Source organism: Colletotrichum orchidophilum (genome assembly GCF_001831195.1).
Source record: "Colletotrichum orchidophilum strain IMI 309357 chromosome Unknown Scaffold_59.1, whole genome shotgun sequence".
Classification (NCBI taxonomy): Eukaryota; Fungi; Ascomycota; class Sordariomycetes; order Glomerellales; family Glomerellaceae; genus Colletotrichum; species Colletotrichum orchidophilum.
The window spans coordinates 189,876-213,771 of NW_019173015.1; the positions used below are offsets into that span (position 1 = coordinate 189,876).

General features: G+C 52.4%; 11 protein-coding genes across 11 annotated transcripts; 5 read left to right on the plus strand and 6 right to left on the minus strand.

Annotated features, from left to right (window-relative positions):
• Positions 1–602: 602 nt before the first annotated feature.
• On the plus strand, positions 603–1,818 carry CORC01_07388 (GPR1/FUN34/YaaH-class plasma membrane protein; the record flags this gene model as incomplete). The annotated part of the gene is made up of 5 exons (XM_022619025.1): positions 603–901; positions 965–1,054; positions 1,121–1,347; positions 1,423–1,607; positions 1,669–1,818. The coding sequence occupies 5 exons, from the start codon at positions 603–605 to the stop codon at positions 1,816–1,818; spliced, it is 951 nt and encodes a 316-aa protein (XP_022474488.1).
• A 429-nt stretch (positions 1,819–2,247) lies between these two features.
• Positions 2,248–3,234, minus strand: CORC01_07389 (uncharacterized protein; the record flags this gene model as incomplete). The annotated part of the gene is made up of 2 exons (XM_022619026.1): positions 2,248–3,139; positions 3,197–3,234. 2 exons carry the CDS (start codon positions 3,232–3,234, stop codon positions 2,248–2,250), a joined length of 930 nt encoding a protein of 309 aa, XP_022474489.1.
• Positions 3,235–4,838: 1,604 nt separating this feature from the next.
• CORC01_07390 (uncharacterized protein) lies at positions 4,839–5,606 on the plus strand (the record flags this gene model as incomplete). The annotated part of the gene is made up of 1 exon (XM_022619027.1): positions 4,839–5,606. One exon carries the CDS (start codon positions 4,839–4,841, stop codon positions 5,604–5,606), a length of 768 nt encoding a protein of 255 aa, XP_022474490.1.
• Positions 5,607–6,402: 796 nt separating this feature from the next.
• CORC01_07391 (AT hook domain-containing protein) lies at positions 6,403–9,249 on the plus strand (the record flags this gene model as incomplete). The annotated part of the gene is made up of 4 exons (XM_022619028.1): positions 6,403–6,576; positions 6,637–6,930; positions 6,980–7,089; positions 7,140–9,249. 4 exons carry the CDS (start codon positions 6,403–6,405, stop codon positions 9,247–9,249), a joined length of 2,688 nt encoding a protein of 895 aa, XP_022474491.1.
• A 490-nt stretch (positions 9,250–9,739) lies between these two features.
• Positions 9,740–10,648, minus strand: CORC01_07392 (uncharacterized protein; the record flags this gene model as incomplete). Its single annotated transcript, XM_022619029.1, has 1 exon — positions 9,740–10,648. One exon carries the CDS (start codon positions 10,646–10,648, stop codon positions 9,740–9,742), a length of 909 nt encoding a protein of 302 aa, XP_022474492.1.
• Positions 10,649–12,004: 1,356 nt separating this feature from the next.
• On the minus strand, positions 12,005–12,602 carry CORC01_07393 (UDP-glucose,sterol transferase; the record flags this gene model as incomplete). The annotated part of the gene is made up of 2 exons (XM_022619030.1): positions 12,005–12,033; positions 12,113–12,602. 2 exons carry the CDS (start codon positions 12,600–12,602, stop codon positions 12,005–12,007), a joined length of 519 nt encoding a protein of 172 aa, XP_022474493.1.
• Positions 12,603–13,333: 731 nt separating this feature from the next.
• CORC01_07394 (uncharacterized protein) lies at positions 13,334–13,631 on the minus strand (the record flags this gene model as incomplete). The annotated part of the gene is made up of 2 exons (XM_022619031.1): positions 13,334–13,515; positions 13,571–13,631. 2 exons carry the CDS (start codon positions 13,629–13,631, stop codon positions 13,334–13,336), a joined length of 243 nt encoding a protein of 80 aa, XP_022474494.1.
• Positions 13,632–15,142: 1,511 nt separating this feature from the next.
• Positions 15,143–16,465, plus strand: CORC01_07395 (uncharacterized protein; the record flags this gene model as incomplete). The annotated part of the gene is made up of 1 exon (XM_022619032.1): positions 15,143–16,465. One exon carries the CDS (start codon positions 15,143–15,145, stop codon positions 16,463–16,465), a length of 1,323 nt encoding a protein of 440 aa, XP_022474495.1.
• A 334-nt stretch (positions 16,466–16,799) lies between these two features.
• CORC01_07396 (uncharacterized protein) lies at positions 16,800–18,798 on the minus strand (the record flags this gene model as incomplete). Its single annotated transcript, XM_022619033.1, has 4 exons — positions 16,800–18,243; positions 18,301–18,405; positions 18,466–18,564; positions 18,617–18,798. 4 exons carry the CDS (start codon positions 18,796–18,798, stop codon positions 16,800–16,802), a joined length of 1,830 nt encoding a protein of 609 aa, XP_022474496.1.
• Positions 18,799–20,566: 1,768 nt separating this feature from the next.
• CORC01_07397 (uncharacterized protein) lies at positions 20,567–21,502 on the plus strand (the record flags this gene model as incomplete). Its single annotated transcript, XM_022619034.1, has 3 exons — positions 20,567–21,070; positions 21,132–21,231; positions 21,300–21,502. 3 exons carry the CDS (start codon positions 20,567–20,569, stop codon positions 21,500–21,502), a joined length of 807 nt encoding a protein of 268 aa, XP_022474497.1.
• Positions 21,503–21,750: 248 nt separating this feature from the next.
• CORC01_07398 (uncharacterized protein) lies at positions 21,751–22,035 on the minus strand (the record flags this gene model as incomplete). Its single annotated transcript, XM_022619035.1, has 1 exon — positions 21,751–22,035. The coding sequence occupies one exon, from the start codon at positions 22,033–22,035 to the stop codon at positions 21,751–21,753; it is 285 nt and encodes a 94-aa protein (XP_022474498.1).
• Positions 22,036–23,896: the final 1,861 nt, after the last annotated feature.

Here is a 23,896-nt window from a genome sequence, read left to right on the forward strand (position 1 = left end):
GCCGGTCGTCCTAGCCCCAAAGCGGGTTCGTTGGAGGAGGAGCCTCTTCCCACTTCTCCTCACGGACGTGTTTGTGTCGTCGACGACTCGTCGGTCGTTCCAAATATCTACCACCCATGTAACCCAGTTGTGGTCCTCGCAAGACCCCGGTATCCCGTTTGACATACAGGGGCCACCGGCGGGCGGGGAAGGAGTGTGTGCGAGAGTGGTGGTGATGGGAAAAGACTATCCGAGTCAACCGTCCTGCCAGCAGGGCCCATTTGCCAAGAGGGCCCCGGTCATGTTAAACCCCATTCTTTCCTTTTTTACGTCTTGGAAACGCTCTTTCGGGTGCGTGTGAGAGAGAAAACGCCGAACAAAAGAGAGACGTGTGGAGGCCTAGACCCTTTACGGCCGGCCTGGACCTTTATATATCTAACAGCCAGTCTGCCCTCAAAGCATGCGGTGTTCATCTTTGGTTGCCATTCCTGTCATCTCTTATTCCTCGTTCATCCAAAGACGTGCTGTACTATTTGTATCATTATCCGTCTCTCAAATCGTCTGTCAGTTCCCATCGATACTCACCTAATCGCTTGTCACACACACCAGACACCACCACCGCAATGGATAACAAGGAAGACGTCCACGAGGAACGCTCCCACTCCCACCACGACGAACACCGCCGTCCCTCGGACCCTCAGGAACGCGTAAACAACTACCATCAACGCGTGCGCAATGGTAGCTACGGGCACCCAGAGGACGAGTTTATAGGGCCCCAGATGAGCCGCGACGACGCCCTCAGGAAGATGAAGACGGCCGGTTCAATTGCCATGTCGCCCGAGCTGTTCGAGAAGCTCTATCTGTCCCCACAGAATAATGTGAAAGGGGACCTGCGCAAGACCTTTGGCAACCCGACTCCAATGTGAGAATCTTTAAACTTGATGAACCCTCATGGATGAAGTGGCAATAACTTACCCTTACGCAGCGCCATTGTCGGATTCCTCATCTCACTGACGCCTCTCGCATGTGACTTGATGGGATGGAGGGGAGCAGCCCGCACTGGTGCGGCGGGCATGTAAGTTTACTACATCTTCTCTCACCCACAAATATCTCAAAAACTCACACATGCTTTACTCCACAGCGGAGCATACTACTTCTTTGGCGGTCTCCTCATGTTCGTCGGCGGCCTCCTCGAATGGGTCCTCGGCAACACCTTCCCCTCCGTCGTCTTCTTCACCTTTTCCGCCTTCTGGTTCACCTTTGGCGCGACCCTCACCCCCTCCTTCGCCTCCTTTTCGTCGTATGCCCCCACGAACGCGACGTCTGGGGCCGAGGGATTGAAGACGCGGGGGTTCAATGCCAGTTTCGGTAAGTCACAACAAACCCATCACCGTTCTCTGAGAGACCACTAGGGACCGTGACTGACACGGCTTGGTCGATTAGGCTTCATCACACTTGCCATGGCCTTGATCTGCCTCGTCTTCCTCGTCTGTTCCCTCCGCACAAACATTGTCTTTTTCGTCATCTTCCTGACGCTCGTCGTCACTTTCTCTTTAATCACGGCCGCGTACTGGTGGCTCGCCAAGGATTACACTGGGAATGCTGCCTACGCCGCGAGATTACTCGAGGTAGGTCTTTTGGACGTGAAATTTGTTACAGAGTCGAATGGTACTGATACCTCCTTCTTAGGGCGCTGGCGCTTGTGCATTCGTGACATGTGCTGCTGGCTGGTGGCTCATCCTTGCCATCCTCTTAGCTTCGCTAGACTTTCCCTTGGAGCTTCCCGTTGGAGACCTTAGCAGAGTAATTCGGGGAAAGAGTGAAAAGAGCAAGGTTTGAAGACTCTAATGCAAGAACGGAGGAAATCTGCCTTGGGAGACATAGGTCTTGGCGCAGGGGGGCTTTCTTAGTTTGTTGATGACCTTGTGTCATTGTAATACCTGAGCACGCAGGACGGTCAAAGTCATAGTCTCATTGTCAGTTGCATCTATAAAATTATCACACATGTGACAAGTGTCCAAATATTGTGTTGTGAAATTTGATCCCCGCGATAGCGAAAGATTATTCCAATGATGTACTCTCACACCCCACAACTGTGAATTTGAAATGGAGGATATTCCATCTCTTCGCATTTTTACTTCAATCGGACTAACTCTGAGTGCTCAATGTTGGTGGTCGGACAGAATCCGGGGAAATTCATCGGTAAATTCCTAACCGGTGCTATCTTGTGGATTGGCTGTCAACCCAGCCAACGTAGTTGGAACAGATTCAACATTCAAACTCCCCTTTCCTCGACTCCCGCCAGTGGGACCTAGGAATTTCGCAGAATAGATCGACTCCAAACTCCGGTGTGCATCTGACCAAGTCCTTGAATTTACTGGTATCGAACCAGGCCATATCGGAGAGGCAGTGTCGTACAAGCAGGCTCCGTAGACCATCTCCAGGAACCGTCTCCGCATAAGCGAGCTTTACCAAGGCCATGACAGCATTCCTCAAGTTCGGAGTTCTGCGGCAATGTAGCAGGAAGTGACGAATTTTATCCAAGAAGAGATGCTTGAGATCTTCAATGATGTATTTGTCAGCGAGGAAGTACAGCGCGGCGTGCTTTTGGCATATTGAGCGCAGGTGTCGGAAACTCCAGTAAGTCGTTTCAAATTCCCCAACCCTGGCACGTTTCGGGTGGTTAGGCTCGGCAAACCAAGTCTCAATGTCGATACTCTCAGCCTTGTGGCTGGGAGGGAAAAGAGGCTTGCCGTAGGCGAGAAGATGCTGCGAGCCTCTGTGTTGTCGGGTAGGGGTTTGATTGTCCATGCCCATTGATGTAGGAAACAAGGCTTCGAGTCTGCTTGATCCACCAGGAGTCTTCTTTTTGGTCATCTCTTCGGCTTTCCCATCAGTTTTCTCATCGATCGCTACTTTTTCGACCGCGGCTGGGGGTTCCGGCAGTGAATAATCACCACCGTAGGCGTATTGAACCAGTAGGACGAAAGTAACGGGGTCTGTGTCGTCCCAGATGACCTTGCCCTCATTGGACTCTTGGAAGCCTCCCGTCAGAAGGGCGCGCAGGGGAGGTGATAAGGCGCTGAAGCTGGATTCGTAGACGGTGTATTCCTTCTTCTCCGGACCAACAATGAACTTGATGCTCCTAGACTGGAGAATGCTTCACCATGTGTCAGCCAAATTGGAACAAACCGGAAGGTGGTGGGGTTGTACGTACACATCCATGTCCTCGAATCGCTTCCGTTTGCCAAGCATCTCTGGCGTCTGGGGTGTGCCTCGCAATCTTTTTCAATGTTGAAAGAAGATTCCTGACGAAAATTGACGAGGAGAAGGTGGAATCGAGGATACTTCCTCCTTGCCTGGAGAGCCGTTTGTTGCGTAGACAAGACTGACCTAGAACTTGATGAACGTGAGTTTGAAGGAGGAGCGTGGGGTGTGCTTAAACGATCACAAATCCTGCTGTTCAGGTTCAGTTTCTTCCCTTATAAAGCTGCAAGGACAGATTCGGCAAGTGCAACCCAGATGGCATTTCTCTGTCGCTCCTTCCCCGATGGCTCTCATATGCAACGACCGCTTACCAGGCAGGTACGATACCTCAGCTCGACCCACCGCCGTGGACGACACTGGTAAGATAACATTGTAGTTCAATGTTTGTTTGAGAATGTAAGACAGTCAAACTTTTATTGCGTTGTCTTGCTTCTTACTTTTACCTTTAGCAACCAGAAATAAAGACACCTGCGATTGGCTGGTATTCTACCACGAGATTTCAGATTAAAGGCTTCGATTGATGAGTGTATTCTCTTTCTCAGCGGTAGTATTCTGAGAGGGAAAGGAGCTGAGGTGAAATGATGGGCAATCATATCAAGTTCAACCCTACGTTGAGGGATCGATCGGATTTGCGAGATTTATGGTGAAAATTCCCCCTAGGCATTTATTGTAAAACTTTGAGGGCTCTTGAACACGGTTTGAGTTCCTGATACCTGGCTTGGTGAGTTACATGCTACGTACCATGTTTTTTCTTTCTTGAATGAAGTTTCTTATTCCTTGAGTCAATCGATATATCCTCCGCAATTCCCAACATAAAGTCTTTTTTAGTGCGATATGTTTTTCAATTCTTTGATACCATGTTTCATGTACAAAATGCTTGATCAGAGGCTCGAAGGCGTCACAAGCCCGTTTCCAAGGTACATCATATAATCTGATCTTTTTGAGCGGTCGGCATCCTCAAGTAAATTCTATCTGGAAAGGAAAGCAGACCCGAGACTGGTTCACTCTCCATTCGCGTCCGCGTCCCTTCCCTACCAAATGCATTTTCGCCACGACTGGCACCTTCTTTGGAATACCGCATTCACTCTCTTGCTTTTCTTTTTTTCAAGCTCTGAAATCAGCCCTTCACAACAACACCAATGTGGGCCACTCGCGAGCTTTCTACGAATCTTTCTTTATTCCACACCTTCCTTCCTACTCTCTGATCCACGGTTCTTCGGCGGATTCGCACCGGAAGTTTGATTCTGCATCAACATCGACCATAGTTATTCCTTTGCACGAACAGTATTCGCTTGGATCCAGTTGGTCGAAATGTCTCTGAAGCGCAAGCGAGACATGAGCACGTGAGCCTTCCTTCATTGACACCCATCTCAGCCGAACATAGGCTAATGGGAGACTGCAGGCTTTTTCAGTCCAGGAATATAAGGTTTCTGGTTGGCTTTGGCCCAAGCAAGATCGAATACAATGGCCACGAGTCTGTCTTCCTTGCTTTGTCCCCATCTTTCGCGGCGTTTCTCGGACGGTCTAGCTACAATCAAGGACGTGGCTTGGAATGCGTATGGCCTGTCGAACCGGCTACTTTTGTCAACTTGATGGAGTACGCTTACTCCCGCGAATACACGGTCCCTGCGCTGTCCAAGTACAAGCAGAGCAGCACCTCCCACGTCTTCAAGGAAGAGAACGGGGATGATGTTACACCTGGCTCTGAGAGCGGTGGTGTTGCCGTCAACGTACCCACAAAGTCGAGAGTCTCGATCGCGAAGAGCAGCACCCGACTGGAAAATCAGCACCGCAAACCGAGTCCTGAGCAAAACGCCCAACAGCCCGAAATATCGTCCTTGTCCATGTGGATTAGAAGTGTTTCGCAAGACTCGCAATCCCAACAGCACGCAAGCGCTCAATACAAATTCTGCGAGGAGCATTTCCCCATTCACTCTGGAATCTCTGAAGTACCATCCGAAGACTGGCTTGAGGACGTCAAGCAGCAACATCGGACAGGCTACAAGGAAGTCTTTCTCGCGCATGCCAAGCTATATCTCGTTGCAAACAAGTACGAGATTATCGAACTCAAGGACCTCTGCTTGCGCAAATTTCGTCAAAGCCTGCTGCATGCACCCGGTACGGATGAGATGCTGCGGGCCACAGCTGATACCATTCGGCACGTTTACTCAAACACTACATCGCGAGATGATGGTCTCCGAAAACTACTCCTGCGTTTCTGTCTCACTGATATGGAGTGGATGATGAGGGATAAGGATCTGGAGCCCGTGCTCGAGAGTGTCCCCGGCTTCGCCATTGATCTGTTTCGCGAGATTCCTCATGACTACTGGAGAGAAATCAGAGATGGAGGATCTACCTGAGAGGTGGGAAACAAATGTATCGAAAGAGGGCAGAAATGCTGCGTTGGCTCATTGACGAGACAGATATTGTCGAGGGTCTTATGCCGCTTTGAAAGCTTGGTTTTGATCGTTGTTACAATTTGGCGAGGCGGAAATCATTCAGCCTCGAGTTAAGGGTTTTTTGTCAGACTATCTTGGAGGGAGATAAACGATTGCAGATCCTTGCACAGGACTTGCAGATCAAAACAGAAAATTCAATAGAAGAGAAACGTACCCAAGACCTCAATTACCTACATATATGCTCCACCAATGGCACGATACCAAAGTGGGCAACATGACACTCGAAGTCTGCGCGTAACACGCAGATGACTAAGGCAACGTGGCTGATGAGCATGGCCGGTCCAAGCCACACCCCGCCGGACCCACCAGCTAGCAACGGAAACAGAGGTTGAATGTAAACAAACGCGATCGGGATGGCCAATAATTACGGTTCGGGTTCTGCCGCACCACACTTCAATCTTCGCTTTTCCCGACTCTGATTCTGTTGCTACACTCACGCATTCGACGATCGAAAAACATCGCTTCCCTCGATATCTCCTTTCGACCATTCCTACTCCTCCAAGACCCGACGCGACCAAAGCTCAACTTCTTGTGACCCGATGCATCCAAGCCGCGACTAATATTTCCTCCCTGCGATCGACGCGTTCGTCCTGTGCATCTCTCCTGCGCAACCGGTTCGCGCTTCGGATCGCGACCAGGTTCACTTTACACCATTTCCGAGCTTCATAGCTATTGCAACGCCCAGAGATAGCCCGGCATGACCGAGAATCTGGCCTTCGAAGGCTTGGTCCCCAACGAATACTTCACTCACGATGGCCGCCTGGGCTCTTTCCATCAGGTTTATCCTGCACCGAAGCGCCGCCAATCAGGCGCGACGAAGGGCGGCAAAAACCTCACATGGCCGCACATGAAGTATCTCTTACCAGAAGATGTACGTCCGCAGCAGGAAGAGCTGGGTGGAAGACGATGCGTATGCTAACCTTTGCCGTAGCTCGCGAAAGCAGGTTTTGTCTGGCGCCCGTTCCCTGACAACCCCGACAACGTTGCATGCTTCTTGTGCAACAAATCTCTCGACGGCTGGGAAGAGGGTGATAGGCCTCTCGAGGAGCACTTGAAGCACTCCCCTGACTGCGGGTGGGCAATTGTCGCTGGCATCGAAGCCAACCTGAACGGTCTGTCTTCTGAAGACCCTGCCAGCGCTAGAATGATTGCGGCCAGGAAGGCGACCTTCGATGGACGCTGGCCACATGAGGGAAAGAGGGGCTGGAAGAACAAGATCAAGCAGGTAAGTGGCGTCCATTCGACGAGACCTTCCTCTACTGACCAGTTTCTAGCTCGCCGAAGCAGGATGGAAGTACACGCCTTCCCTTGAATACAACGATATGGCGACCTGCACCTACTGCGAGCTTGCTTTGGACGGTTGGGAGCAAAACGACAAGCCAATGTACGTGGCCTGAATCCCGCGTTTGCAAACTTCATCTGACTCCATTACAGGGACGAACACTTCAACCGATCCCCCGAGTGCCCGTATTTCTCACTGGTAAATCAGTACGCCTCCACGAGGAAGACAAAGAGCAAGGCAGCCCGCGGCTCAAAGACCACATCAAGACTATCCGTACAATCAGTTGCAACATCGGTCTCCGACATCACATCGATAACAGACGTTCCTGCAGAGTTCGACGACAGCATCTTGACAACGAATTCCACAATGGGCGGCAAGAAAGGCTCTCGTGTCAAAAAGACCACAACCGCAAAGGGCAGGAAGACGAAGGCAAAGAAAGACGAGCCTGTTGAGGTCGTCGAGGATGAAGCCATGCCGGAAGAGGAAATTGCACCACCGCCGCCGAAGCCTACCCGAGGGCGCAAACGGGCGAGCGACGACGTGGACGATTCCGCACTCACCATCTCTGAAGCACCTGCACCCAAGAAGCGTGCGGGCCGCGGCCGTCCCAAGGTTGCGGCTGACAGCTCGACTATTGAACAGTCACAACAAGACATCAGCATTGCCGATGCGCCACCGCCAGCAAAGGCACCGAAAGGCCGCAAGACTGCACGCGCGTCTGGGACCAAGGGATCACGGAAGGCCTCAGGGACGTCACAGAGGTCAAACGCCTCAACGGCATCTTTGCGGACTGCGCCCGGCGCTTTCCCCGAGGATGACGAGGATGAGATTACCCGGCAGCTTGAGGCTGACCTTGAGCGTCCGTTGACTGACGACGAGGACATTATTCAAGATTCCGATTCGGAACGAAAGAAAGCCCCTGCGCCCAAGGCGAAGTCGAAGAAGAGCCGGGCACAGAAGGATTCTGCCGCTAGCCCTGAGCCGTCAGACAATCATGAGATGTTCGACGCGGAACCATACATAGCAGACAAAAATGATGTAAACGACGAGCTCAAGCAACTGGAGGCTGAGATGACAATTGATGAGCCTGAGGTGCTAGAAGTTCCCAAGAAGGGGCGCAAGGCTACAGCCCCCCGCAAGGTGTCTAAGCAGACCAAGACTCAGAAGGCCAAGGCCGTAAAGGTTGCCCCCGAAGAGGACGAGCCCGCAGTTCCAGCAGAGCCCAGCCGTCCTGAGGAGCCTGCCGAAGTTGAAGAGGACGAGATTAGCACTGCGACGGTGATCACGACGAAGCCTGCTCGCACAAGCACTGATCGAAAACGCGGGCGCCCTTCCAAGGCATCATTGGCGTCGCGCGTATCCATGGAAGCCGTCAACAAGGTCGAAGAAGTGGACCCTATCGAGCTGGAGGCTGGAGCGGCCGCTGAGGTTGAGTCAGAGCTTGAAGCCCAGGCTGAGCCTGAAGCTGAGGTCGAGACCGAAGCAGAAGACGTGTCTGCACGTCAGTCTTTTGCTTCGGCACGGCAAACGCCCGCACCTGCGGAGCCCCAAGACGAGCAAGAAGATGAACTCGAGGAGCTGGAGGAGCCAGAGGAAGAGCTTCCCGATGAGCTTGCAGACGAGCTGAAAGAGGAAGAAGAGCCAGAGGAGCAAGCAGACGAGCATCAGCCTGAGCCAGAGTCCGAGGCACCTGAGCCCACACCAAGGAGCGCCATGAGAACGAGCTCTCCGCCACCACTATCATCACCTGTTCTTACCTCATCGGCCCGCCGCAGTGTGCAACACCAATCAGGGACCCCACGTATCTCCCCTGCCCAATCGGCTCGCCAGGCAGCTGTTTCGCCGTCGCCATCTCCTCAGTCCTCAGATGCAGAGAACCAGCCTCCCTCTTCAAGACCTTCTACAACTCAGAAGCGGGTGACACATGCGCCTATTTCTTCAACCCCAGCAAGGCCAAGTTCACCGTCTAAGCGAAAGGCTTTGGCAAGTCTCCAAAGCACCACGCCCTGGAACCCCGTTGACATCGACCTCATCTTCGGATCCCCCGAGAAGTCAGACAAGAGGAACCCGGTCGACAGGCTGCTTCACAAAGGCACTGAGCTAACCAGCCCTGAAAAGCGCATGACGGTCGAAGAATGGATTCACCACAACGCCAACCAGGCTGAGTCGAAGCTGCGACAAGAGTGCGAGGCCATGGTCAGCAAGTTTGAGAGCGAGGGCAGCAAGGCGATGAACGTTTTGGAGGGGTTGATTGTAGATTGAGTGTTTGTATAGCGTAGTGTCGTTGAGACCGCCCTTCAAAGGTTAATGATTGGATTATGATCATGATACAACAACAGACAACTAGTGTACGCGCTTATCGACAGGCTCAATTAGCCATTGATAATTGTTTTGGTGCAAAGCAGCAAGGTTGAATAACGACACTTTCAACCGACTCGGGGATAGAGTAGGGCTAGCGAATTGTTCTCGAGCATTTACACACAAAAGGAGAACGGAAAGGGGAGCGCATTCTGACAGGCAATTGTCTTTCTTATTATTAATTTTAAATTTTGAGGATGTTTGATCTAATCTATGTTCATTAAGAAATCCGCCCTTCCCAGAATATTTCTTCATTCGTCTAATTCATGAGCTCAGTGGCATCGTTCTGGGATGATAGTGTTTCGTTACTTGCTCACTGCACCCACCATTTCTTCACTTTGTTTTGGTCTGGGCCTTTGATATACCTTCAAGTCTTTCCTGTGAAGAGCACGAGTTAGGTGCAGTGCTGAACACCGTCGGCATGGGTGTGGCACTCCTGGGGAGCACTGGAGGTCGCAGCGGCCGTGGTGGCAGCGGCACCGGCGGCGGCGGTAGTCGTTGGGGCGGGCTCGTCCTCGGGCTGCTCCTTGAGCTCGCCGGGGCATCCCACGCCGGGGGCGGCAATGTCGTAAGCCCAGACGTCAATGGCAAAGTACTGCAGGGCGTCGCTATCGACGACGGAGTAGGTGGCGTTGTTCTTGGCGAGCTCGAGGGCCTCGGCGTAGTCCTCTGCGTAGTGCTCTACGGCGCCCTCAGAGATGAGGGGCACGTGGAAGACGCGGTGGAGGAGATCGGTGGCCCAGAAGGTGTTGAGCTTGGAGTTTGCAATGGTGTAGCCCAGGCCGCAGACGGAGGCGAGCGGGCGGCGGATCTCAAAGGAGAGGGGACAGATGACGGTCTCCTGGGAGGCGTTTGCGCCACGCCAGTGGCCTGCCCAGCCGGACTGGGTAGCGCAGTTGCGGTCCGGGTCGTCGCAGCGGAAGGTCATGCCCGTCTTGTCGGCGTTGACGACGCGGTCGTACCAGCCTACGGGCGTCGCGGTGGACGAGTTGCCAAAGTACTTGCGGACGTGCTCTGAGCTGTTGCCGAAGCGGAGGATGTGGTCGCGGGCGTGGGCGGCGAGCTGCTGGGTCTCTGCGAGGCCGACCTCGAGCTGGGCGCGGAGTGTCGAGTTGCAGGATTGGTGGATGGGGAAGGACTTTTGGCAGCCGGCGGACCAGTCGTAGGGGGCTGAGGGATTCGGGGAGGAGGCCGGTGCCGCGGGGACGGAGACCGTCTCGGAGGTGGCCTGGCGGCGGGCGAGGGGGGTTGCATCCGTCAGGCCGGAAAGCAGCAGGGCTGCGGTGGCGAGGCTGTACATCATCTTGACTGGAAAAGTTTTGGAGTTCTTGGATGAAGCTTTGGTGTGATGCTTGGACGATTCAAGGTCTTGTCAAATGTGAGCTTGAGCTTGGATTTGGAGCTTAGGAGACAGCGTGGAACTTGGAGCTTGATATTGGTGAAAGCGAGGCATATAATGGTCTTTTATAGCTGCGAGGTGCCATGGGAATGAAATTTCAATTCACGGTCCTGCCTCCTCGGATGCCCAATGGGGACTTGAGAGGCTCTTCGAGATGTAGAGCCAAGACTTACCAGCCATACACTATACTTGGGTGGGCAGGTTTGTTTCTCGTCATGTCCACAGCTAGGCAAATCCTTCCATCCTTGTCAGGCCGTAGATATGTTGGGAATATTCCATCTCGTCCTGCCGCACTACTCCTCTGGATTCTGCTTCTGTCACCAGCCATCTTCGCCGCTTGTCCCAGTCTGATATCCATCCATCCATCCGAGGTCCCCTCTCTTCGTATGCTCGTCAGCAAACGTCTTTGATGGGAAAAAAAGTTCCAATATTGGGCCAGTGGAGTCTGCGTCATCGGTCACAATTGCCTTCTTAGAACACTCTGGGCCATGCGTGAGGTCTTAGTTGGGTGACGCCAAGGCGCGGGCAGCGCTATGCCAAGCTCACGATCAACTTGATGTTGTTGGTGGTCGATTGGGGCAATTGATCAGGTAGCGAATAGTGACGCTCGGCCGCAGAGAGCCGACTCCACGGCCAAGAAGTGCTAAGTTTTGTTGGCTCTGGAATCCGGCGACGTTGGAGGGTTTTTACCGCTGGAGGCTGAGTCGCCCGGTGGCCATCCAGGTCCTCGGCTCCCCCCGCTCAACTCGGAGGACATCAAGGTGTCGTGACCGGGGTCCCGGCGCGGTCCCGCCTTTTGTTTTTGTTTTGCTCCCGTGCACCCGGAAGGAAAAAAAAGAAGGCAATTTTACTCTGCCCACCGGGTGCCGCCTCGCCCCAGGTGTTTGCCCGTGGGTCATACGACAACCTGACAACGCGCATCCCCTGTGGAACTGGGAGTACCGTGCGTATAGTACGTGCACTTTTAGGTGTTGATATGTTTTTCGCCTAATTAAAGTGAACAGATAAGGTAGGTAAGAATTATAATATTGAATAGATTTATAGGGTCGTGACAGACCCACTATCGCTTAAGCTTAGCACGTACTATATCGTGCACGGTAACCCCAGGTCAACAGGGGATGCGCATGGCATGGCCAGTTGGTGAGTATATTCATGAAATTCTCTGGGCAGAGTACGCGACGATTTTGTACATTGCTTGGCACGCCGCCGGGTTAGCTTTGACCGACAGCTTTGCCATATTCGCTTTGCTTCCTCGAGCAATCAGTTGAGGCTTGTCTGCTTACAAGATCCTGGTTTGAGAAAGAGACCGACAGATCCTGTAGCCACTCCCTTCGCGAGCATTTCTGTGATGGCGAGGGGCATACTTACGAGGCCTGCCTTGGTGATGGCCGGAGGCAAAGCCCTTGCTCACTGCTATTGCGGCGGCACCACTCGCGCGACTAGCCTCTTGACCAGACGCACGGAAGCGCTTGTACTCCTTCCAAGAGTCGATCAATGTGCCACCAAGAGCAATGGTGAAGTCGGTGACGCTGCTGAGAAAAGAAAATGCACTACCAATGATAGGATCCGATCGATCCACATCAGCGTCGTATTCCCTCATTCGCAAGGACTCCAGGTCGGCGATCTTGATCTTCTTTGAATCGATCAGAGACGAGGCTACTTTCTTCGAAAGTCTGATCTGCTGGATGTCTATTCCAGAGTGTTTGTCGAACAACCAGGCTGCACGCTGACCAGAAATCAGATTGCAGCTGATGTTGTCAGCCAGGATATTACGATGAAATGACTCCGTGGCGGTATCGACGCCCCGATCCTGCCGCATGGCGCTTGCCACTGCTTTCACCGTATGGTTTTGCTCCATGTGAGAAACAGAACTGAATGGCTTCGACAAGATTCTTTGTATGAAGCTCCTTCTGAGGAATGGGCAAGGGACCGGCACCCGACTTTGCATATACTCGACCGCAAAATGACTGGTCGTAATAGAATGGAACGATGATGGTCGGTCTCGCGTTGATGAGTCCACCAGCCGTGGTTCCAGCTCCTCCATGATGAATCACGGCCGACACTCATTTGAACGACCATTCTTGTGAGCAATCCTCCAGATAGAATACGTTGTCCGTGTTTGTTTTTCCCTCGCCGAGCTTGCTTCATCCTCAAAAGATGACGACGCGGATGCCGCAGATACCGGCGGCTTCGGGACTAACACTTGTCAAGCGTCCCGAATCATCAACAACAATAATGCCAAATCAGACGTACAGTGGAGGTAGACAGACTGAAGGAAAGGCGTCCAAGTCGGCAGGTAGGTTGTAAGCCGCTTCGTAAGGGATGAAGAAGCCACAGGCGCCAGTATCTTAACCCCAATCGGCAGATTTGGGCACCACCGCCGGTAACTAACAATAGGTGTATGTGAAAAATTGAAGAGAGTTGTGACGCCAGGTCCCAGGCCGGCTGGAATTAGTACAAGCTAGAGATCCTTCCTCCGCCAGCTGTTGATAGCATCACCCAGGCCCTGTCAGGCCATCAATTCAACTAAGCCATACGACAGCCAATTGTTGACCTGCGGCTCCAAGTCCTTGCTACGTTGATTGTTCGCTAGCTGGTGAGGGAACGATGGTTTCGGCTGCGAACGGTCGGCTGCTCAAGGCATCGGGATCGATGTGGGAACGCCAACATCCGTGGAGCATTTCGCGTATCATTCGGCGTTTCTTTCCTACGTCGCCTTTTTTCGTCAGTGACTCCATGGAAGAAATCAAGCCAGGATTCCGACCTATAGGCTTGGCTTCTGTTAGTGGGATGCGTGACGGGTCGGCCACGTGGTTCAAGGCGTACCGACATGAGATGTGCGGGATTCATACCGATGGGGGAAGAACTCCAAGCCAGAGTTGGTCATGGATTTGGCAAAGGTGTCGTGAATCGCTAGGTGAACCCGATGGCCATAAGGGGCTGTGCCTAGTGAGATGAAGGGTCAAACATCGCCTGATCGCACATATATCAGCAGGCAACATTCACCGTATTTGCTGCACGCTGTTTGGTCGTTAGGAAATTACCACGACTGCCCATACCCTGTATTAGCATATGCAGGGACGGGACGGCCTTGAGCTTGGCGTTCGGCAATGTAACATCTCGACTCCAGGGAAAGTTTGAAGCCGCTTCGACAGCGCCCTCGGAGTCTGCATTTGGAAGTTATTATCAACACGGCCGTCAGGTATTCGAAATTAGTCCCGGGTACGGGGTACGGAAGATGCAGGAAAACTTGTTATTCTGACACTGCATTGCAGCCTCACTAGACAAGAGCGGACCGGTGGAATGCAGCTCGTAAGAAGGAGGGACGTTGCAGAGGGAGTCGGCGTGCTCCGGTTCGGCAATTGTCAAGCTTCTCCTCGAGTGCTATAACAGGCAATACCTTCCGTACTTGGCAAGGTGGCGGTCGCAGTGATCTGTCAATCAAGGTTTGCGTAAGCGGCGCTGAAGTAAAGTTTTCTCGACATGGTCGGTACGCCTTGCTCAGATTCGGGGGATAATTGTGAATTGTCTGATGAATTTGAAACTGGAATGAGGAATCATACTTCGTATCTACATCGGGTCCCCCACTTGAGTGACAGCCACAACCTGCCTTAACCTGGAGTGATATGACAACCTGACAATGCGCATCCCCCACCTGGGAGTAATACTGTGCGCGTTAATGGCACGTGCATTTGTCAGATGTCAATCGGGTCTCTAGCCTAATTAGGGTTAGTGGGTAGGATGGGTTAGGGTGTGAGGTATGGTACGGGTTAAGATTGGTTACAATGAGAGTTTTGGAGTAGAGTAATACATTGTAAATAACCTCTACTATAGTGTCCGTACTAACATCTGAGAAATGCGCATACCGGCGTGCACGGTACTCGAGGGTGAGCAAGGGGTATCGTATTGTCAGTTGGTGGGTGTGTAGACAGACTCCTTAACCTGGGAGCTGGCTCGTGCAGCTGGTGTCTCATGGATGATGGCGATCATTGGTCGTGGATACGAGATCTGCATCAAGGAGTATGCTTCATCAATTCTTTTCTTTTCCTCCTTTTGGGGAGGCAATGTGCAATGTAGAGACCCTCACAGACAGTACACATTCGTATCGTTATCAAATTACGTACGGTGTCCGTAAGGTACTGCCGGCATGGCCTTGATAGCATAGCCGCCGGTAACTAACATAACACCAGACGTTGAAGGTTCAGCGGACCAGAACTCTAGAGTGGAGAATGAGCCGCCAAAATTAACAAACACCCCACACGTTGTGGCACCTGCGGGGCCGCGTCCCCCGGCCAGTGGCTTCCCTGGTAAATAAAGCCCGATACTCCGACTTCTCCGCCGGCAGGACAGTTACTGGGAACACCACACTTTCTCTGAATAAGCAACGGCAACCTGAACATGTCTCATGCATCGCCATCAAACCCGACCGCCATCCTGTGGGACTGGGATCAAACAGATCTCGCAGACGTCGTCAACGAAATGCGGCGACTGTTGAGCAGCCCAACGCAACTTACCGCCATCAGACATTTCAGGCTGCGCGGTGTGAGAGCAGCGCAGGATCTCCACGCTTCTTTGCTGGCAGAGAATCTCACCACGAGCGAGAAGGCCGCCATTAAGTCATGGATCCGTCAATCCAACTTGCCATCCGAAAGGTCCGCACCAATCTTGCAAGAACCCGAGGTGTCGCTTGCACACGCCACCGCCATTCTGTTATCAAGGCTCTCGGGCCTCAGAAGTCTCGAGCTGCAGACCTTTGACCGAGATGACGACGACGAGTGGACCCAGTCTCGCCCACCTGGTGATCCCTTGCTGTCACTTTTAAGCCAATTGCTTATATCAAGCAGTGGCAGCGGCTCTTCTTTCAACGGCATTGAATCAATCAAGGTTCTAGTTCCGACGACCCCAGCCGAGGACTCCGGAAGTGAATTAGACTACTACGTCTATGCAGAAAATGTTGCCCCGTTTTTTTACCTCCCGCAAATCCGAAGTCTGGAGCTTCATCGAGTGGAAGACGGAGGCAAACTCATCGACTGGCCAGCTTCTCGTCCGAGCCCAACAGCCACGACACTGGAGGAGCTTGTCCTGAGCAAATGTCAGTTCTCCGAGAAAAGCTTCGACCAACTGCTGCGAGCGTCCCCGAATCTCAAAACTCTCCGTTGCGAATTCGTCATTGATGCTGAGTACGCAACGGCATGGCTCGATCTGAGCCTGTTGAGAGATTCGCTCAGCACGCTGAAAGCCTCCCTCGAGGAGCTCTCCTTTGTGCTGACGCTGTGGACATCCACAGCCATTGATTGCGGCGAGCTTGGGCCCTGGGGGATTCGCGGTTCGTTCGGATCACTCAAGGACTTGTCACGACTTACCCGTCTTTCCATCTCACTGCCGGTCCTCCTGGGCTGGAAAACAGAGGGCTCGTCGAAGCTCGAGGATGTCCTTCCCGATGGCCTCCAGGCATTGACCATCACCAACGAAATGTTTTTTTGGTGGCACTACCGGTGGGACGACCTTGATTGGGAAGACGACGACCCTGTCGTTCCCATGTGGGCATCGCTCGAGACAAAGATTACTGAGTACCTAAAGAGTCGGCCTCAGCACTTGAAGGAATTGAGGTTGGAGATTTCAACGGTGGGCGAGGAGGAGAGGGCTGAGTCGTTGAAGGCGAGATTGGTCGCTAGCGGAGGAGATGCTGGAGTAGAGGTCACGGTAGTATTGAAGCCATGAACAAGGGAGAGATTTTGAAGCCAGGCACTGTTGGAATGTGTGAAGTAACGAGTCTCCTAGGCTCAGTAGATCTGCGTTTCTTTCCGGCACCCTCCCCCTCCTCTCCTCAGCTGGACTTGGCCACCAGAACAATGCTAGGTTCGGCATAGGTCACTGAGAGCTTCATGAAATGGCACAGGGTCTTGAACTGATGAAAGATTCCCAACTAAAACCCAAGTGATTGTACTAGACTAACTAAACTAGAAGAAACATCCAAGTCTGCAGTCCATACTCTAGTTCTGTCCGCTTCAATAACTGACACAGTGACACTACTCCTCAACCCAATGTGATAGCTTTAGCACGGACATCCCTTGCCGCTGCCACCGCAAGCGTTGCAATTGGAGTGGTGCTGGAAGCTACAAACAAAAAAACCGATACTTGAGGCTCCTCCTATGCAGTTGAGGCAATTGAGCGTAGCTAGCTGGCAATCTACTACGACGCCGGGGATCTTGTCGGGCATCCCCTGCTCGGTCGGGACGGGGGCCGCACAACCGGCAGCCTCCGGGACGCCTAAATCCTTTTTCCCGATAGCCGCGGCGTTGTCCTCGGCCAGACGCCACATGAGGAGGTTGGCTATGACGGCGTGACCGCCGGGACGCGGGTGAAACACCCTCTTGATCTCGTCCCCGATGAAGTCGGAGACTTGGAGGCCGCTGCGGCCCCGGAATCTCGGGTCTGCGGCGGTGTTGTCGGAGGTGGAGACCACCAGGCTCGAGTTCCGTTTACGCGCTTCCCCAATTTGATCGGCAATATACTGCTCGATCGTCGGCGACGTGGCGGCGGCGGCGCCCGCACGGACTTCCAGGACTGGTGTCCTTGTGTTGGCATCGGCGGCTTGCCTGCGCGGGAATGATCTCCACATTTGCCCGGTACGCTTGGAGAGTAGAGACAAGAGGCCCAGCTTGCTGCTGCGCATCTCCACGGAGGGAACCTCGGCCTCGTCAATGGTGGGGGTAGCGCGAGGGATCACCTGTTCGTTGTCGAAAGAAGCGACCTCGGGCTCGGCTTCACGTCTCGCGAGAGTGGTACCGTCGTTCTTGGTCGACCACTCAAAGAACAGGAGACCATCGCGGTTTCCGTCGGGCTCCACGGTGGCACCCTCGCAGAAGCGGCCCTGGAGCACCGTGAAGTACTGGTCGTAGTCGACGAATTCGAATGAGGGACCGGCTCTTTGGACGGCGGCCGCTATGGCGCTGTTGACCGCCCTGGTGAGCTCGTTCATCAGACTCCTGCGCTCAGTGGTGAGCCTCTGCTTGTTGGCGCTGTTGAACCAGAACGACCAGCTCACACTGTCGCAGGCGGTCGTGGTGTTGTCAAAAAAGGTTGCGTAGCCCGTGACGTAGATTTTGCGGCCCGTGTTGATCTTGCCCTTGAGGCCGGCGTACAGCTTGTCCAGGTTCCCCGGCAGGGTACCCCGGATGAGGTTGAGGGTGGCCTGCATCTCGTCGGCGCAGTTGGCAAAGGGGTTCCACTGGAAGACGCAGGCGTTGAGGATACTGGTCAGGCCGACATCGTTGCCGCCGGCGCTGACGGTGATGATGTCGTAGCCGGTGCCCATGGCGGGGACCTGATCGGCGAGAATCTCGGGTCCGGTGGCGCCGGAGCAGGCGAGGAACTCAAATTTTGCGGTCTCAGGCATGAGCTCGTGGGACTGCATGTAAGCCGGGTACGACTGGTCGTAACGAGCACAGTTGCTTGAGGTGTTGGCGTACGGCGAGCCGGAGCCAATGCCAGCGGAGCTATAGGAGACACTCCTGTCAGAATGATGAGATGTTATGATATTGGGTAGAACTCACTAAGAGTCGCCAATGGCCGCCCACTTCTTCACCCACGAAAGGTCATAAGGGTCTCCGGGAGAAGCAATAGCACTATCCCAGCCTTGGTCGCAATAGCATGCTCCGCTATGAGACAGGTCGGTCAGCATCAACAACATCTCCATCATGTCACAGACTATAACTTACGCTGCACCACACCATGCCTTTCCACGGTTTGTGCCACATTTTGTAAGACAAGGCGAGTTCTGGGGACAGCTGGAAACGCATGTGTCTTGAACAAGCCCACTAGGAGCATGTTGTTAGTGGGATAAAGTCTTTTGGAACACGGGTTACCTACGCCGTGCTATCCTGGAACTTGAGGCAACGGTGAGGAGCGCTGATATCAGCAGGACAACCCTTGAAGGCGTCCGGGCCGCACTGGTCGATGGCTCCGAGGAGCTCCGCGGCCACGGGTACGGTCGTGGACTGAGAAAGTGCGAGCCCGGCAAAGAAACCGAGACTCAAAGTGTGAGCCTTCATATTTGGTTTAAAAAGAAAAAAGAAAGAAGAAAGAGTGACTAGAAGAGCAGAAGGGCTGGAAATGTTGGCACGGAATGAATGGAATGGTGTGCTGGAACCTCAAGAAATAACCGCCAAAGACACGGCGGTGGCTACGTGACTATAACCGGTGTTGCAGCATGAGCCACTGACAACTTATATCCACCCAAGTGGACTGACTGCCTTATCAGGTGTCATGATGAATCTGGCACGTCTCAATCTTCAGTCCCTTAATTAACTCTTAGTGTCCTGCAGTGGCAGTGCCAAGAGTACGTACAGTGTAGACTCAAAGATATGAGTCCACCCATATTTCCGTAACCTCCCGCATTTTCACCACTTCGCTTCTGCCGGCCATAGAAATCCTCAGTTTTTACTTTATATAACGAGATTTTATACCTAAAGACGTCTCAGGTTTCTTGCAAATTTCGAATAGTTAAAAGTAAAATAGATATGGGAGGGAAGATGTGTTGGGATGCTAATTTGGGTGGGCTGTGTTCAGATATGTGAGTCCCCACTGTACCGGTGTTCGGGCTGAAGACCGGGTAAATGAGATGATGTGTCTGGTGACTACATCCGGAGTACGGATATGAAGCGAGGCAGACCCGGTCTGGCGGTCGCTATTTCTACAAACTTTGCTGTCCGAAACATCGGAGTCTGTCCGACAACGGGGACGCTAAGACGGAGCCTATCACAACATGAGACGACCCTCAGCCCCAGAAGCCGCGGCTACCGATGAACCAAGTTGCCGACCATAGAGCCGGTGAATACGGTTATGTGTGTCCATAATGAACTATGCCGTTCTCTTTAATCGAGCTGCCCACACGTGGACTCCCTGCCTCAACCATGCCTACAACCGCTGCGGGCGCCGTCTCCAATAAGCCTTACACCTCCTTTGGGGTTTCCTACGTTAGCGCAATACCTACCAGCAGACTTTACCAAAATCAGTAGCAGCCCTGCAAGGTCACGATGCTTACACTTATAAATGGAAAAACAAAGTAAAATAAGGACCGGCACCTTCTTATATTTTATGATTACATCAGAAGTTCATATAATTATTATAAAACTAGCCGGAAAGTAGTGGAATATATGTGAATAAGAGGTTCGGTTTTGGTAAAAAATATCGGCTTTCAGATCTGGAAGTATTGCGTCTAAATTGGCCATAGAAATTGGTTAAAAAAAACAGAATTGGTACTTGTAGTGGAACCTTCCTGTCAATTCACTGAGCTAACGTATGGAACCCGGATGGAGGTATACGCGGTGCTCAACTCTATCTCCCTGGACGTCCTACATCGGGCCCACCGGGCCCCTCGGGCAAGTATGTCCACTCCGAGTGCTTACTCGTGGAGCTAATATTGGTAGGAGATTTGACCTTGACCTTTCATCAAACTCAGGCGAACTAAATGGGTCTATACAACTCTTGCTGGGATATCAAGAATACTGATAGATTACTGCGAAGAGATGGTTTAGTTCACAAGTCAGGAATAGAAACCCGATATGCCTTATTCTGCATGATTGACAAATGACTTAACTATGTCAAGAGTCACCCTTCGCCTTCTTGAACCCCGGACGTGCCTTGCACTTCTTGTAATTTTATAGCCATCGTCGTATCATACAGTCACTCTCTCTTCCCATTCCGCGGTCTCGCGTCCACTCTTTTTTTATTCGGCTCTCGGCCCTTACTCTCTTTTTCCGGTCTATCACTAGGAGCACTGGTCCAAGTTTTGAGACAGTCTCGAAGTTTTAGTTCACAATGTGGTTCAATGTCGGCAGCAGCTGGGAAACCAGTCTTTCGACCCTCTTTCTTCTCTTCACCCTCGTCCTCAACGTCGCTGCTCAGACGCTGGGAGTCACCCTCGACAAGTCCGCACGCGATGACGCTGAGAGATTCGTCTACTCCGCCAAGCTCACGTTTGAGGAAGACACGGGAACGCTATTCAACGGTGTCCAGCTCTATGCGCTCGCCCGCCTGGCTTTCGACCAAATGGCGGCCCAGTTCAATGCGGACGGGCTTCGCGTGCACACTCAACCCGTCATGATGGCCGCCATGGCCCTCGGCAAAAACGTCTACATCTCTTCCAACATCAAAGGTGGGCCTTTCTTGTACACGTACGCGGACGCGCGTCTCAAGCCGCAGGTTCTCATCGCACTGGAGCGGTGCCAGACCAGCTTGCAGGATGTTGCGACTGAGGGGACCACTGTTGGTCCCCAGCACCGCACCAAGGCCAGCTGTGCAGAAATCGCTGCCCTCCACCAGGTACGTTCCATCATCTGGAATATCTCACTCTCACGGAGTGATCTGTACTCACCCTCTCTAGTACTACTTGGATGACGCCGTGGATGAGGCTGCGCGCGTCAATCCTCCCCCCACGCGCGTTGTTGCCTTCGGCAGGGGCGGTGGGACTGGCCCGTTGGGACGTGAGTATACTTCCTTGGTAGAACGATTGAGAGTAAATCCCGGGTTGCTAACCTTTCTTTGCTCGCAGCCCAGAATCCGTGCGGTGGTGGCGGTGTGGTGGTCGACGGCGCCATGACCTGGGGATGTAAGCAGTTCATGGCCGATGAGAAAATTACTGTGCCGCCCAAACCGAATAAGAAGGTCGTCCTGGACCTGCCCAACCCTTTCCCCAAGTTCACCACAACGCAAATCAGTATCATGTGCCCCGGGCATAAGAAGACTACTCCTTGATAGCCATACGACATAGTCACCGGGCGGGAAGGGGGAGTTTACTATGGGTAGAGGCTTTTGAACTTGCTCAAGCACCTTCAATAACCTAAGCATTGATTGGAAGTTATGGAAATGCTAGGAAAATGAAGTTCCAGACGAGACATGATGCACATTTTTCGTTATCTCCAATGGCGTTACGGCGAAAGTACGGCTTCGATAGCAATAGAGCAATGACCAGAAACTATATTCCGATGTCTCTCCGTAATCTCTTATTTCGTTTTTGACTCTCTCAGCATGCCAGATGCTCTCTTGCGGTGGGCCTTGACAGCAGTGTTGACCTCCCGAGGTTGGTCGGGTAGCAAGACGAGCCTGTTCCCGTCTTCGAGGGGCTCGGCGAGAAACTTATCAAGGCGTTGTCCTTGAAGTCCGGAGGCTTCACTATTCTGTGTGTTTTGGGGACGATGAGAGACTGTTTTCACCGTCGCGGAGCTTGCACTGTAAATCAGCCAGTCAGTAAAGAGAATTTGTCCGTAGTAAAAACTTTGGACAGACATGTTGATATGGTGAAAGAATAGCCGTACTATGAAGCAACCATCTTCGAGGAGATAGCCCGTGGTAGATGGTTTTGCTGATGGTGATCAAAATGATATTAGAATCACCGTGGCTGCAATAAAGATGGAACCTGTTGTTGAATTCTCAATGGCATATCAAAGCAGGAGAAGGTACGAGAGCAACAAAACAACAAGATCTTTTTGTATTTTCCAGTAACCGTTCCGTGGCTGGATCAAGCCTCAATGTCTAAATAATTATGCCCCTTTTCTTGTCTTTTGTATCAAGCTTCAGTTGGTATTTCAACGTCGCCACGTTCTGTTGCTTTGCCCCACATTCGACCCACGTTCCAATACCGCCCTCATGCCCCTCCAAGGTAGACTACTGCGGGCGCTACAACGACGAGGAGCGCGGGGTTGTTTTTTTTGTTACGATACGCCTTGCGAGATTCGCACCGGTGTTTTTTTCTCTGGGTGATCGCTCAATGATTCATACCGGTAGATCTTGTCGTTGGATTAGGGTTGATAGACATACGCCCGCAAACACCCTGGTCGCATACCGTGCACGTACTCAATCAGGACCGTGGCGCACCTTGCCTATATCCAAGAGAACTCCAATGACAAGGAAATTACCATGAGCTTGGGCTTTTCGATTGACAGTGAGATGGGAGAATCATGAGAGAGAAGACTGCTTCACCTATAGTGACCAACGTGCCTCTCAAATGTTAAGTTGCCAAGAATACGAGTTGTGTAACAAAGTTATAGAACCTAAGCAATATACTAGAAGGGTTTCCTCGGAAGGAATTGGAGAAGAACCGTTACGATGTTTAGAAAATGGAAAAAAAGACTTGTTTAGTCAACCCAACCCTGCCACGAAGAATATAAAACTTTACCAACGAGTGTCGAATGGTCGTGCATACGCATGAGCCTCACTGAAGTTTTGAGAAAAGTCTCATATTGTTGCAGACACTTGGTCCAAAGCCAAGTGACAGTAGCAATTCGAACCACAAGAGCAAGCGAGCTGGGCAGTTACCAGACTTGTCGTCTTGAAGAAATTCAAACTGCACGGAAAGCTTCCAGCAACAACACTCCTTGTTCTAGAGACCGCCGTAGCCTCGACTTACAGGGGGGTTTAGCAACCAGTATGCGCCTGGCGTGGCCGTATCGCAGTATGTCAAAGCCTAGCCCTAGAGAAGAGCCTCGGTCTCGGCTGCACTCGGGCGAAGCAACGCGTGTTTGCAGCACCTTGACGGACAATCGGATTCAGAGGGAAACGATAACTCGTGGCATCCATTTACTGGCCGAATTTGCGGATGCACAGTAATCGGCAAGGTGTACTCCTCCGTCCAAGCCAGCCGTTTGGCGTTCTGATGCCGTCGGTGAACCTCGCGGGTAAAGTATCTGTGGCGATTTGCAGCAAACCCTGTGGAGAAGAGACAAAAATTGGTTGATGAAGGGGATTGGTGACGAGGAAGCGATGATTGCGCTTCTATGAGTATGCTATCGTTTGCCTCATCGGTCGGATTCGAGGCAACCAAGTCTGAAGAAAGAAGTTCTTGATGCCTGGCGAGTACGCCTTGGCTTTCGGGGAAGGCTGGACTTTTTGCTGACGTGTGACCATCCGTATCCAGGCAGGCTTTCGAGAATGTCAGTGTGACATGTCTGGTGCGCCTGCATATGCACCTTTGACTTGAGCTTCTGAACAAGGCGTAATGTCAGCAGCGGGGTTGGGCGGACATGAAGTTGGGCATCGAAGTCGGTGTGGCGCGATGACGGTGATGATCCCTGAAGTGCCTATTGGACGGCGAGTCAGCCCCAGTTTGTTTGTTCGAATCGGGGACAGGTAAGTAAAGCTATGAAGAGTTTT